Source organism: Palaemon carinicauda, chromosome 18, assembly GCF_036898095.1.
Source record: "Palaemon carinicauda isolate YSFRI2023 chromosome 18, ASM3689809v2, whole genome shotgun sequence".
Taxonomy (NCBI): Eukaryota; Metazoa; Arthropoda; class Malacostraca; order Decapoda; family Palaemonidae; genus Palaemon; species Palaemon carinicauda.
In genome coordinates, this window is record NC_090742.1 from 107,740,409 (window position 1) to 107,755,407 (window position 14,999).

The window sequence follows — 14,999 nt, forward strand, 5'->3', positions numbered from 1 at the left end:
TCTGCTAAATTCCTACCAACAATCCAGTCCACTTCTCCACAATCTCTAACTACTGTTCTATGCATTACAAAGTCTATAAGGAGGATAAACAACATAGGTAACAACACATTCCCTTGAAGTACTCCATTGTTCACTAGAAACTCATTTGATAAGACTCCATTAACATTAACTTTGCACTTGCTATGCTCATGAACAGACTTAATCAAATTTATATATTCAAGAGGAATTCCATAATACGCAGGACTCTACACAAAATTGGCCAGTGCACACTATCAAAGGCTTTATCATAGTCCACAAATGCCATCAAAAGGGGATTTCTACATTCTACGCATTGCTGTATATGTCTCAAAATGAAAATTTGATCAGTATACTTCTACCTTTTTGAAATACTGCTTGTTCATCTCTCAGCTTTTCACCAATCTTTCTCTCCAGTCTCTTTAGAATAATTATACTACATATTTTCATAACAACTGCCGTAAGTGTGATGCCTCTGTAATTATTGCAATCAGTCAGTTCTCCTTTTTTTGCTACTCTCACCAACACTCATAACTCCCATTCATCAGGTTTTGCCTCTTCATGCCACATTCTACAAAATATTCTTGTAAGTAGTCTGGGAGTAACTTCATTTTCGGCCAGTATCATCTCGACAGTTATTCCATCGTATCCCGGGGCTTTCCATCTCTTTAGTTTTTAGGATAGCTTCGACTTCAAGCACATTGAATTCATTCATGGGCACATCAAGGTCTTCATCAGCTTCAGGTATATCAATCAAATTATTCCCTTCATATCTGCTATTCATAACCTCATGAAAGTGTTCCATCCAACGTTGTCTTTCTTCATCTTTTGTTGCTATAACAGAGCCATCTCTCTTTTTGATGAGTATACGCTTATTCTTCTTTGCCTCAGTCGAGATTTCATTAATAATTCTACAAGAAATTCTTACACTATAGCCAGTTCCTGAATTCATAGCATAGTCAGACTCATCTGCTTTACTGTCTAAATATTCTCTCCAGTCATTCTCCTTGTAACTGCGTGTCACAAGACTTCACTACCAACTGACTGATATATGATCTTAATATCACACCATTCTTCATTAATTGTCTGTTCTTCATCTCTCAAAGTCTCTAAGACTGCAAATCGATTTTTATATTCAATTGCAAATCCTAAAAGTTTAGTTGTGTCAAACCTATGTATTCTATCTATCTTTCTGTCGGGTGCTTTCAGTTTTAATTTCAGTGTGGCAATGAGGAGCTGGGGATTACTACCAATATCTCTACCTCTATAGCTTCTTACATTTCTCAGAGTCCTTCTTCTCTCTTTATTAATGGTAATGTGATCAATCTGATATTTGTAATTGCCACATAGGGAAGTCCACGTATACTTGTGGATGTTCTTGTGTGGAAAGGAGTACCTCCAATGACACGATTGTTTGCTGAACAAAAACTTACGAAATGTGCTCCATTTTCATTTGCAACTTCCCCAAGACCCTCGACACTCATCACATTCCCTATCACTTGAGTGTGTCTTCCAATTTTAGCACTGAAGTTGTCAATCACAATGTTCATATCTCTTTCAGGGATATCATCTATTACCCTCTGCAGCTCTTCATAGTAATCATCTACAGTTCTCCAATTGATTAATGCCTTTTCTGCTCTTGGTGTCATCATCATCCTACCCCTTCACTTCCAACCCCAACTGATCTTCCTTTATATATATATATATATATATATATATATATATATATATATATATATATATATATATATGTGTGTGTGTGTGTGTGTGTGTGTGTGTGTGTGTATTGCCTTGACCTAAAGTTTCCCCTTATAACGTGTTTCCCTTAGGGCCAAGATATCCAAACTATATTTCATAAATTCACTCTCCACTTGCTGTAACTTCACAATCTGATTCATGGTTCTAACATTCCAATTACTTAGTTTCAATTTTTCTTTAGTATTTATAAACCAGGAGATTCTTAGTACTCCCGCTATGCCCGGGACTGGGGGCCATTCTGTCATCTTCTCTTTCCACGACTGACTAAATCCATAGAGGATTCATAGTAGTGGCAACCAACTGAGAATCTTGGAGTCTTTATACATTTTTAAGAGAACTCCCAGCTTGAATGAGGGCTTACCTGTTTAGTTGTCGGTGACCCATTGATCCGTTTTCTGGTGGGTTGCTGCTCTGAGTAATTGGTCATTGTTTCCTTTGGGTGACTATGTATGGTAGTAATTGGATCTTTTATATAGTTTTATGTTCTTTGATTGGTAAGTTATATTAGTAATGATGTCGTTTAATATGATTTTTTGCTCTTTGGTTTAATTCTAAAGCTAGTTGAACAGTTCTTGGAAGTATATCTTCCTAATTATCTACTTATGAAAACTTATGTTAATTTTGACTAATTTTACATAATTGCAATTGCAGATAGGCTGAAGATGACAGAAGCTACCAAATAAATATCATTTTATTTTTACTTAAATTACAATTCCCAAGAGGAATCAAACCATCAACTATATATATTCATATTTACACATAGAATACACACACACACACACACACACACACACACACATATATATATATATATATATATATATATATATATATATATATACATATATGTATATATATATACATACATATATGTATATATATATATATATATATATATATATATATATATATATAGACATATATGTATATATATACATATATATATATATATATATATATATATATATATATATATATATATATATATCATCCTTAGATATGCTTACTTCTTCCTATTACGTTCAATATAATTCAGGATTGTAGACTTTATGTGTCATCTATTTGGTTCAACTGATTTATTTTGAATTTAAAGTTATTTTTATCTTTAGAAAGTCTACTGTAAATAGTCTTTATATATATATATATATATATATATATATATATATATATATATATATATATATATATATATATATATATATATATATATACAGTATATATATGCACACACATATATAAATATAATGGATTTTGACATAGGAAAAATCTATTTTTGGGTGAGATAGCCATGTCGTCTTGATGGAAGTTCCTCAAAGGCAGCTTCTCCTTGGGGATATTTCTGCGAGTGATATACCAGAAAATTTTACCTAAGAAGGATCACAGGGTTCTATCCCCTGGAGTGAATATCTCGAGAGATATTATGTATGAAACAGGGACGCATTTAAACCAAGCCCCGGCTATTCTTCCCCGAATAGAGCTAACCTTGTCTCGAAGGATATGGGATAGGATTGAATACATGGGCGAGAGAGCCGTTACAACTCCGATCCTAGTGTGCGGAAAACATGTTTGCTGGTTCGTCATTCCAGTAGCAGCCATCACATGAGAATTGGGAGGGGATGAAAAGTAACGGGCGGGTCCACCAGGAAGACATGGCTATCTGACCCAAAAATATATTTTTTCCAGTGAAAATTCCATTTCTTGGGCTCGAGCCATATCGTTCTGATGAAAGTGTACCAGAGAAATAACATTCTTTGTTGTGGCCAGAAGGAGTTTTTTTTTTTTTAACCCATTTCAGTTCTTAGAACTTCCACTAACTATATAAGGGCAAAGGTCCCATCTAAATATTGTGTCAGAATAGGTGTGCCCACAACTCCACCTCCACATAGCAGTTGAGACGATAATCCCAGGCTATGTACAGTTTAAGCAAGTTTTTGTAGATTGCATAGGAACAAAAGAGTTTTCTGCACAATCCTACTCACTGTGAATAAAATATTTGGTCAAAGTGATCTATCAGACCACCGTCAGCAAAAAAAAGAAGGGTTAAAAATGGAGTTACACTGCATTTTTATTTGGTTACAGTAGGTCCATATAAAGAAAATCTAAAAAATAGTTATAATCTTTTATTGTTTCCAAAGATTCATAAATGTAACAATAATTTTACATTGAATACATATAGAAAACAGAAGTTTTCAACCACAGAATTATGTTATAGAGCAACATAATAACATTTCATATAATAAGAGGAGAATATCACCTTTGATTCTTTACTCTCTCTCTCTCTCTCTCTCTCTCTCTCTCTCTCTCTCTCTCTCTCTCTCTCTCTCTCTCTCTCTCTCTCTCTCTCTATATATATATATATATATATATATATATAAATGTATACAAATATATACATATATATACATATATATATATATATATATATATATATACATATATATATATACACACATATATATATATACATGTATATATATATATATATATATATATATATATATATATACGTATATATATATATATATATATATATATATATATATATATATATATATATATATATATAGGCTATATATATATATATATATATATATATATATATATACGTATATATATATATATATATATATATATATATAGTTTGAAACACATATTACAAATGAGAATAATATTCCACTTGTATTATGTAGACTGTAAAAGTCGCAATCATACAGTCCATAAGAGTCCATGCACAACACTGAGAAGATGGCTTAATCACCCTACCAGCGGTTACCAGAAAGTATTTAATCTCTTCCAATTGACGCAAGTAATGTTTGAAAAACACTTGAAGATTTCCATCCTGTGTAAGCCTATAAGCCTTCAAAGGACATGTACTGGAAAAAAGTTTAAGGAAGAGGCAACTTTCGAAGGGGTAATGACCTGATGGCATACTGTTGGGGTCAGCCCTTCTGATGAAATAGGTTAGTTTGGACCTTAGCTATTTCAAAGAGATATTATATCCTACTGTTTCCCCTTTAAAAAGTCGTCCACCCTTAAAGACCCCACTCTTTAATAAGTAAGCCTTAAGGCATTCCACGGGGCACAGAGAAGGATCTTCTTTTCGTGGAACGATCTTTCAGGTCCCCTTATGTTTTGTGAGAAGTTCATTTGTAGCTAGGAATGCAGGATCAGGGTAAAGATTTACCTCCCTCGATTTCGAGAATTTAATGCTGCCACCATCCATTAAAAATGTCACAATCTCGCTAACTCTTGCACCAGAAGCCATAGCTAGCAAAAAAATAGCCTTTTAAGTAAGATCCCTCAGAGAAGTAGTGGCGTTATGTATCAAGGAGGTGAAGTGCAAGACTTTATCCAACGACCATGAGATGGCCTAGGGAGGAGGATTTGGTTTCAATTTAGCACAAGCCTTCAGGATCTTATTGAATAGCTTTCTATTTAGTTCAATATAAAAAGCATAAGCAATAGGTTTAGTTAGTGCCAATTTACCTGAGGCAATAATTGTAAAGGCTAAAGCTTGTTTGTGTAATGAGATAAAGAATGAAATACAGAAGTCCATAGTAATGGAAGAGGGCTGATGTACTCTAACGAATCTACCCATTTTTTCCAGGAAGACAAGTATTGCCGTCTCGTAGTAGTGGACTTGTATTCTTCTATAATATCAATTCTCTCCTTCGCAGCTACAAACTTTCTTTTAGCCGCTAGGGCGAGAAAATCATGAGCTGAAGGGTTTTCATTATCCAGGAAGAAGCAAAGACAATCTTCTGTTGAACATCCTGGGACAGCAATGGGAAGGGTTGAGGGATCTAGAGAGGTTTGAATTCCAGAACAAGAGGGTACCAATCGCTCTTGGGCTAATTTATGGCCACTAATACTGCTGTACCTTTGAAAGTCTGCAATTTGTTCAGGACTTTCATTAGAAGATTGAATGGTGGAAAGAGGTAAATTTGAGTCCACTGGTTCCAATCTAGTGACATCACATCCGTTCCCATCGCTTCCGGATCCAAGTTTAATGCTACTTACTGGGGAAGCTTCTTGTTGAAGCTCGTCGTAAAGAGATCTATCTGCAGTTCTGGGACTTGCTCTAGGATGAAACAGAATGATTTTGTGTTTAGAAACCATTCTGTTGCCATAGGCTTGGATCTTCATAGGTCATCCACTGTCACATAGTGAACCCCTTCTAAGTGAACTGCTGAGAGATGCCAAGTTCTCTGCTTTGCCAAAGTGAGAATGGCTAAAATCACATGGTTGATCTGAGGAGATCTTGAGCCCTGTATGTTGATGCAATGAACTATCTTCTTGCTGTCGATAACTAATTTGATGTGATTTTTTCTTTGGGTTCAGTCTCTTCAGAGTTACAGTAGAAGCACTGCCATGGCTTCCAGAATGTTGATATGGAACTTGTGAAATGTGGTTGACCACTAACCCTGTATCTTCTTAGAAGGAAAATGTCTCTCCCCACCCAACCGTGCTCTGAGGCATCCGTGTGGATTGTCACAGAAGGAGGAGGATACTGTAGCGGGACGTGACTCAACAAACTCTTGGCAATGGACCACTGCTTGAGCTATCTGCACAATAAAGCTTGGGTTTTGTGGCGAAGAGCTCTCCGAGCATTTGATGAGTTTCTTCTCCAGACTCTGTTGGCATCCTTGAGTCTTGCTTTTAGGATTGGGTCGGTCACAGCAGTGAACTGTAGTGACCCTAAGACTCTCTCCTGTTGACGTCTGTGATTTCCTTTCTCTTGCCCTGCGGTAGAGAAAGGATGTGTGGCTTCCGATTCCAATGAAACCCTAGCCACTGGAATTCTTGAGCTGGAGATAGCCTGGACTTTTCCAGACTGATTTGAAAGCCCAAAGGCAGTAAGAATATCAGGACTTCTTGAGCTGTTAGCAGACACTCCAACTTTGTTACAGCCCAGACTAGCCAGTTGTCTAAGTATACCATCACCGGTTGGCCATTGTTCCATAGTTGTTGAACAATGGCCTCGACTAGCTTTGTGAAAATCCTTGGAGCTATACTGAGCCCGAAGGGCATAGCTCTGAATACCTAGGCCTTTCTTGCCAGTCTGAAACCAAGGTAGGGGGAGAAGTGCCAACCTATTGGAAGATGCCAATAGGCATCGGTAAGATCTATGGAGCCGGTGTAGGCCCCATGGGATAGCAGAGTCCGTATTTGCGAGATAGTCGGCTTCTGGAACTTATTGTTCAGAATGAATTTGTTTAGTGGGGACAAGTCCAAAATGGTTCAAAGAGTCTTAAAATCTTTCTTTGGCATGCAAAATAGCTGCCCTTGAAAGTTCATGGATTTTGTGCAATGGATAACTCCCTTCCGGGAAAGATCCTGTACACAATCCTCCAAGAATGTGGTTGTGGGTTGGAAGAACCTCTTGAACCAGGGTGGTTTCTGTCTCCATTTCTAGCCTGGTCCCTTCAAAACTATGCTGTGAGCCTAAGGATCAAACTTCAATTAATCCTTGAAAAGATAGAGTCTTCCCCCTACCGGAAGTTCCTCATTGTTTAGAAGGACCTACTTCTTTAAACACTTTGCCTCTACTTCCTCGGCCCTTAAAGTGACTGCCCCTTCCAGACCTTCCTCTGTCACTAGCAATTTTACCCTGAGCTCTGACCGGGCAAAATGTCATAGTGGCTCTTTCATATACACGGTTGAAGGCTGGAGACTGTAAGATACTGCTGAGGAACCGTATACACAGTCTGGGGCATCGCGGCAACTGAGGCTGTCGCAGCAGGAAAAGTCTTCCTGCCTTGAAAGGGTCTCCTAGGCTTCTTGCCTTTAGGTTGAGGGACATCTCCAGGGGTGAATTTCCTATTGGAGGACATACCCCACTTTTGCATAAGGCTCTTGTTCTCCTGAGCTGCTCTTGTCCATCACTTCCTTGACCACCATTTGAGGAAATAGATCCTTTTCCCAGATGTTCATCTCAATCAACCTTTTAGGTTCATGCCTAATGGTGGCTGTGGTTAGGCTAGTGTAGGCTAGTCTAGCTTAAAAAGGAATTTTAGTTCCATGAACAGTGAAAATTTATGGTCTAAGTTGGAAAGGAAAGGGGCAACTAGACCCTAAGGGGGCAGAGAGAATTAATCCAGGGAAGGACCAATAACTCGTCCATCCAGAGCCAGACTAGATTACCCACAAGCTATCCTGTCCATCTATATAGCAACTGAGGATACCTCAGATCTCAGGAAAACCTGGACTGGAAGAGAACTAGGGTCCATAGTAAGCAGGACAAGACTAGCAAGGCAGAGGGGAAAGAGGAGGAGGAAGGGAGGCTTAGAAATTGGTAAAGCAGCAGGACAGGAAGGCCTAACTATAGTATTAGAACTAGCAACGTTGTTCCAAGGGATCTACAGTAAGTAAGCATATAGAACGAGTCCTCACAACCAGCTGCCTGAATACCAAAAACTAAGAAAAAAAATCCTACCAATGGGTAAGGCGACACGGCAGGAAGGTCTACCAGTCATTATTAGAACAAGGTTTGTTTCATTCTAAGGGATCAGTAGAAAAGGAGGGGTGGCGGCCCAACAAGAACCATGTGGTTACATGGTAGAAGGTGAGGGTGTATTTGTACACATTTACCAGTCAAGGCTAAGTGCTAAGTGTAGGGGTGACCCTAAGTCAGGACTGATGAAAGACAAGCATCCAAAATATTTGGCAATAATCTAAACTATAATCCTACCACAGTTGTAAAAGAATATATTTAACCCACTTTTACAAGACTTGATAAGAATTAATATGCAATTCTGAGAGATTTGGGGACATGAGCCACCGGCTTCGGCCATGCCATGATGCAGCTAAGGACAATTAACGGACGCTTAGCGCAAAACACAAAGGTGGAGACGCAAAATTCTCAACCAAAAAGGGAAAAGGTATTCAACTTAAGCAATGAGGAAGAAGCAGAAGCATTCATGGTCTCAAAATCACTATGAAAACTTGAAAATAACCATAATACTCCCGAAATAAATCTGTGAAGATGGCGTATCTAGAAGGAATGGCGAAGTTCGCCAGGCGAGCCAGGCCAGCGAACATGTTTTTAGCGCACTAGGATCAGAGTTGTAACGGCTCTCTCGTCCAGGACTTTAGACACATTCAATGTCATCTATTTTGTTGAACTAATTTATTTTGAATTTAAGACCATTTGGATCCTTAGAAGGTCTTCTGTAAATAGTTTTCTTATATATATATATATATATATATATATATATATATATATATATATATATACATATATATATATATATACATACTGTATATATATACATATATATATATATATATATATATATATATATATATATACTGTATATGTGCGTATGTATGTACGTATATACATGTATATGCACATATACCTATCTATATATACACATATTCATATAAACATATATATATACACACACACACACACACACATATATATATATATATATATATATATATATATATATTTATATATATATATATATATATATATATATATACTGTATATGTGCGTATATATGTATGCATATTATATGCACATATATCTATCTATATAAACACATATTCATATAAACATATATATATATATATATATATATATATATATATATATATACATATATATATATACATATATATAGATATATATACATATACATATATATATATATATATATATATATATATATATATATATAGAGAGAGAGAGAGAGAGAGAGAGAGAGAGAGAGAGAGAGAGAGAGAGAGAGAGAGAGAGAGAGAGAGAGATATTTGTGCATGTGTGTATATGCATATCTTAGTATAAATAAACATTGAAATCTAAAATATTCAAGCATAGATGTATTAAAATTTCAGATACTCACATAAACCGCCTTCATATGGTTTACCTTCAAACGACTACAAAACAGGAACCATTCCCTTCATATTTACTGGATTTGCAAACTACAGCAAGATCCTAGTGTCAGGCCAGCTACTATACGGATGAAAATGCTGACAAGTAAATATAGCAAATGCATATGGACTGCTGGTTTGATTGTCATCGCCTACACAATTTGGTAAGTACACAAAATTTCATTTATTCAAGGTGTAGTCTCTCTCTCTCTCTCTCTCTCTCTCTCTCTCTCTCTCTCTCTCTCTCTCTCTCTCTCTCTCTCTCTCTTCATATGTATTACATATACAGTATGTATATATATATATATATATATATATATATATATATATATATATATATATATATATATATATACACATATTATATATATATATATATATATATATATATATACATATATATATATATATATATATATATATATTCATATATATATCATCTCCTCTTACGGCTATTGAAGCAAAGGGACTCCGTTAGATTTTGCCAGTTGTCTCTATCTTGAGCTTTTAAATAAATACTTCTCCATTCATCATCTACTTCACGTTTCCTAGTCTTCAGCCACGTAGGCCTGGGTATTCCAACTCTTTTAGTGCCTTGTGGAGCCCAGTTGAAAGTTGTATGAATTAATCTCACTTGAAAAGTGCGAAGAGCATGCCAAACCATCTCCATCTACCCCTCACTATGATGTCATTCACATATGGCACTCGAGTAATCTCTCTTATGGTTTCATTTCTAATCCTGTCCTGCCTTTTGATTACCTAATATTTTTCTGAGGGCTTTGTTCTCAAATCTATGAAATCTGTTGTATTTTGTTTAATTGTCATACCACGACTCCTATCCATACAGTAACGCCAATATCGCAAGTCAACAATTTCTCATACATCCAAGTTGTGTAGTAGTACACTATTCAGTGAGGTAAAATTCTGAGAGTGGGCTCCATTCACCCTACCTCACCCCCCTTGAATTATACATCGGGCATTGGGTAAATTACCCCCACAAATCATCTCCAACAATAATGATCGAGGGTTCAACAAACTCAATGTTCGGAAATTCAAAACAAGAGTTTCACTATTCTTACCAGAACATAGCGCAATGAGGCCCGGATACCTCATCCTGCCCCAATCTCAGCACATGTTACATGTTATGAAAGAACATTGCCTTCATCATGGTGATCTGCCTTCTCTCAGCTATGGCCTTCATTGTCACTACCACTTGGCTTAGATGCAGGATGTTTCACTTGCCAAGCACCTCCTTGAGAGTTCCAGAATGAAAAGCACTGTACCCCTTTCTAGGAATATTCTGTCCAGCACGCCAGCAATTTCAGACACCATATCTGTCTACTGCTCCCTCCAGATGGCCTCTCTGCAATACCCATAATCAATTATGGAATGATGCAGGCTTAGCCAGTAATGTGTTACATCTATGGTCAGCACCATCCTGTTTGTTTCTACCCGAATCTCTCCAGACTGATGGGCCATAGGGGCCAGGACAATTGATTGATATCTTTAACTGCCTCTGACCATTTGCCATACATCTTCCCTTGTGGTCTCTCCATATCTATGGGCCATAGGGGCCAGGGCAATTGACTGACATCTTTCCCACATGGTGTATACAATGCATCTCTAGTAGACCTGGTGCTGAAGCATAATGCACCCTAGTAGTTACATCTTTAGGCTACACTTGTTCTCACACTGAGACATTCTTCACATTGGTTAGTTCCTCTGCCTTGTTTTTCTGATGGTATGAATGAGAAGCATAGCTTCAATTGGAATTCCTTAAATAACCTCCAATGATTCCAAGATGACACTTTATGGTCATCTACAAAGCCCCTTTATAAGTATCCTCTTTTCAGCTGTAATCGCTGACTTAACCGACGAGAGCACTATTGTTGGGTCATTTCATAGATTAAAATTGCAAAATCCCCATTCAAATGCTCAGCTAATTCCCTTCAGTGCCGCATCCAACTTTGCCATGATGATATTACCACAGTAGTGCTTTTTCTCTCAACCATGCAGTATCCTCCACAATCTAGTCTCATATCTCCAGCACTACCAGTCGCTAAGCTACTAACATCACAACACACTATCCCTATTTCCCTCTTGCACACCTATTGCAGCCCTCACACTGGAGCCTCATTCTTGACCCTCCCCACTAGTTTGCTAATTGTTGTCATCAACCTCTCCCATAAATATCCTCCCATTTCATTCCCTCTGATCTCCTCTTCATCTAGACACATTCTGTTGTAAGCCATCCAGCAATGTGGTAGTGGTCCACCAACCTTCTGCATACCCAAAATAACTTGGAGATAGTGTTAAGCACTCAGAGGGGCTGTCATGAACTTAAGGACTTCATTCCCTCTCTAGAGCATGGACCTCCCTGCATCATCCTTGCTCAACCTCGGCCCCATAGTAACCTCTTCTGCAGTCACCACTGTTTCATTGAACAGTAAAATACTTCACTTTCCTACTCTTTCCCAGGATTGTCTTGAGGATTACTGCCATGATACACAGAGCAAAATTAAGCTCGAATCCTAAGATCGCTAGACAATAAATCTTGCCTTTGTGCTACACCCTCTGATATTTCCACACCCCTTTGGATACTCGAAGCTGCAGGTATGCTGACTTCAGGTCAACAATGTTGATGGGCCTCATCCTCTTTCTCCCTTCCTTTACGGTCTCACTACACACATCTGTGGTATTGCCACCAGTGTGACATTGCATATAATTATTCAATTCCCAAGACTGCAGTACCAGGCACACTTTTCCTTTCATTACCCGTATGACTGCCATCAGTGGAAACACCCCTCTAATCACCTTTCTTCATTACACCAGTATATCATCTTTAATCCATCCATCAACCACCCTTTCAAACTATTCTGCTGTACCTCCTCCTAATGAATACTTATAGCAACTCCCCTTGTTTATCAGCATAGGAGGCTCCCTATCTTACAAGAAATACTCACACCTCCAATACTGACTATTAAACTCTGAGAGGAAGTCCGTGTTCTTAATCGAAAAAGGGACAAGCCCTCCTCCACGGCTTGCTGAATGAACCCCACTCTCCACATACTTTCACTCTACATTCATCACACATGTAGCCCATACAAACCTAACTCCATCTTCACATATGGTAACAGGCCTCTAGATGTTCTATCTCATCCATCCCCATGACTATTTCTACTCTCGTAATAATGCTACCTGCTGCATTTTCAGTCGCCCCATGTAAGAACCCTGACATCTAAAGCATTGATGACTTGATGTCAGGGACCTTGCCCCTTCAACCCTACCTCAACTAGTGTCATAAAGCCAGGAAATGACTTTGCTCATCCAAAATGGTGGCTAAAGGTGAAGCAACCCCTTTCTGATTGTTTCTCTGGGTGCACCATCATTATATGTGCCCTGCTTCGCCGCACCGATAGCAAATCACAGTTAGCTCTGGGTCCTTTTAGTTGCTCCATGTAAGAACCCTGACATCTAAAGCATTGACCTCTTAATGTCAGAGACTGTTTATAAACCAACCCTATCACCACAGTACGCCAGCTATTCGACTAGCCAACAATCATCCTTCTTGCAGCCCCTACATGGATATACAGCATGTTTGAAGACACCATTATCCTAGCCTTCATTGCCAACTGGTTCATGGGACAACTCTAAATCTAGCACTTGTAGCATTGCCAAGATATGACTTAGAAATCCAGTCACAAATGCCAGATTGATGGTTGCTTCCAGCTATTTGCCTTTGTATGAAGTTAGTCTGGCCAATCGTAATGTTTTCTTGCTAAACACGGCCACCTGCACCCCTGCTCCACTTCAACCTTCCCAATTGCCCATACACTGCAACGGGGCTCTGTGTTAAGTCCTACATCAGCCCAGCCTCTACCGTCTCCACGTCCTTCTGGTAAGCTTTATATATCAGCAATCACATGGATAAGTCGCTTCCTTCCAAGTAAAATAGTAAATAGGGCTCAACATCCTCGATCCATTGAAGCTTAGTTACTAACTTGGCCTTGGTCAGCCAGGCTATCAGATGCCCTTACCCAGTCCCACAGCACTTGAATGACTTCCATTCACTGGCTTGGGAGGTTTCAAAGAAACGCATCCCTAGAGGCTGCAGGAAGAAGTACATCGCAGGTCTCAATGAACAATCAAAAGAGCAGTACGCAGAATACATCCATGAATAAAACAAAGATCCCTTTGCTGAAATTACCGTGGCCTCAATCAGCATTGAAAGAAAAGAACGCTGTCACAAAGTTATAACTTTCATATACATGACCCATAACAGCAAAAAAGAAGCCCCAACATAGATTAGCTGTAGTAACCCCCAACCAGGTACCACACCCACTGCTGCTGAAGGGCAAGCCTTACAACAAAGAGCATGGTTTCTTAAAGAAAATGAGACAGGATATGGACCGTATCATGCAATACAGTGACAACTTCCAACTGTTCACCTTAGAACTAAGTGCTGCCATGAAACATCTCAAATCTGGGAAGGTGGTCATCGTAAATGGCATAACAACAGAAATTATCTTACATTTTGGAGACAAAACAAAAGCATGGCTCCTGTTGCTATTCAATTCCTGTGCAACGACCTACCAAATCCCAAAGATTTGGAGATGATTGAGAGTATTGGCCTTGCTGAAACCAGGGATAGAGTCCTCATTCCCTAGAAGCTATCCTTTACAAATTATACAAATAAATTATCTTAGCCCTTATCCAACTGTCGGAAAACAACTGTCCACAGACCAAGCTGACTTTAGACCAGGTCAATCTTGCTGCAGTCAGGTATTAAACCTGATGCCATACATCGAGTGTCAGTGAATAAACCTCTTTCTTAGATTCCTTTTCACCAGATGTACATCTTGTGCATAATTACCCTTCAAAATTCTAATCATTAAGTAGCTTGCGAGCAGGTGTCATTAAAAGTTCACACATAGATAAAATACAAATACAATTTATTAAATACACAATGAAAGATCAATGGTCCAGTTCACTGACTGTTCGTGTACAAGATATAAATACAAAATCAGATACAATGTACCACTTGCTTCACTTCGTTCTAAAACTTCACAATGAAAACCGTCCGAGATGTCTCGAGTCCTCCAGGAGAGAGAGGTGCTTTCCTAAGTATGGGCAAAAGTGATCTGTTCTTCGTTTCTCTCATGGTAGAAAAAGAATCCTTCCATAACTGCTCGCTCAAGACCTCAGTCAATCACCGAACTGGACCACAGGTCTTAACTGGTTTGCCAGGGTTTTGGGAAAAGGCCGGATTAAAAAATAATTAAAGTGAATTTACACTGATACAAGGACAGGTTTGAGAAGAAGCAAATCTGCCATAGGGAATATGA

The 14,999-nt window shown here is 38.2% G+C and overlaps 1 protein-coding gene across 1 annotated transcript in view; it reads left to right on the forward strand.

Moving 5' to 3' along the window:
• The window catches only part of LOC137657942 (carbohydrate sulfotransferase 11-like), an 82,628-nt gene that overhangs the window by 7,259 nt on the left and 60,370 nt on the right, over nt 1-14,999 (forward strand). Inside the window, exon 2 of the mRNA XM_068392655.1 lies at nt 9,619-9,818. Within this exon, the coding sequence (XP_068248756.1) occupies nt 9,745-9,818 (74 nt within the window). The 5' untranslated portion in view covers nt 9,619-9,744. The remainder of the gene's footprint in view (nt 1-9,618; nt 9,819-14,999) is intronic.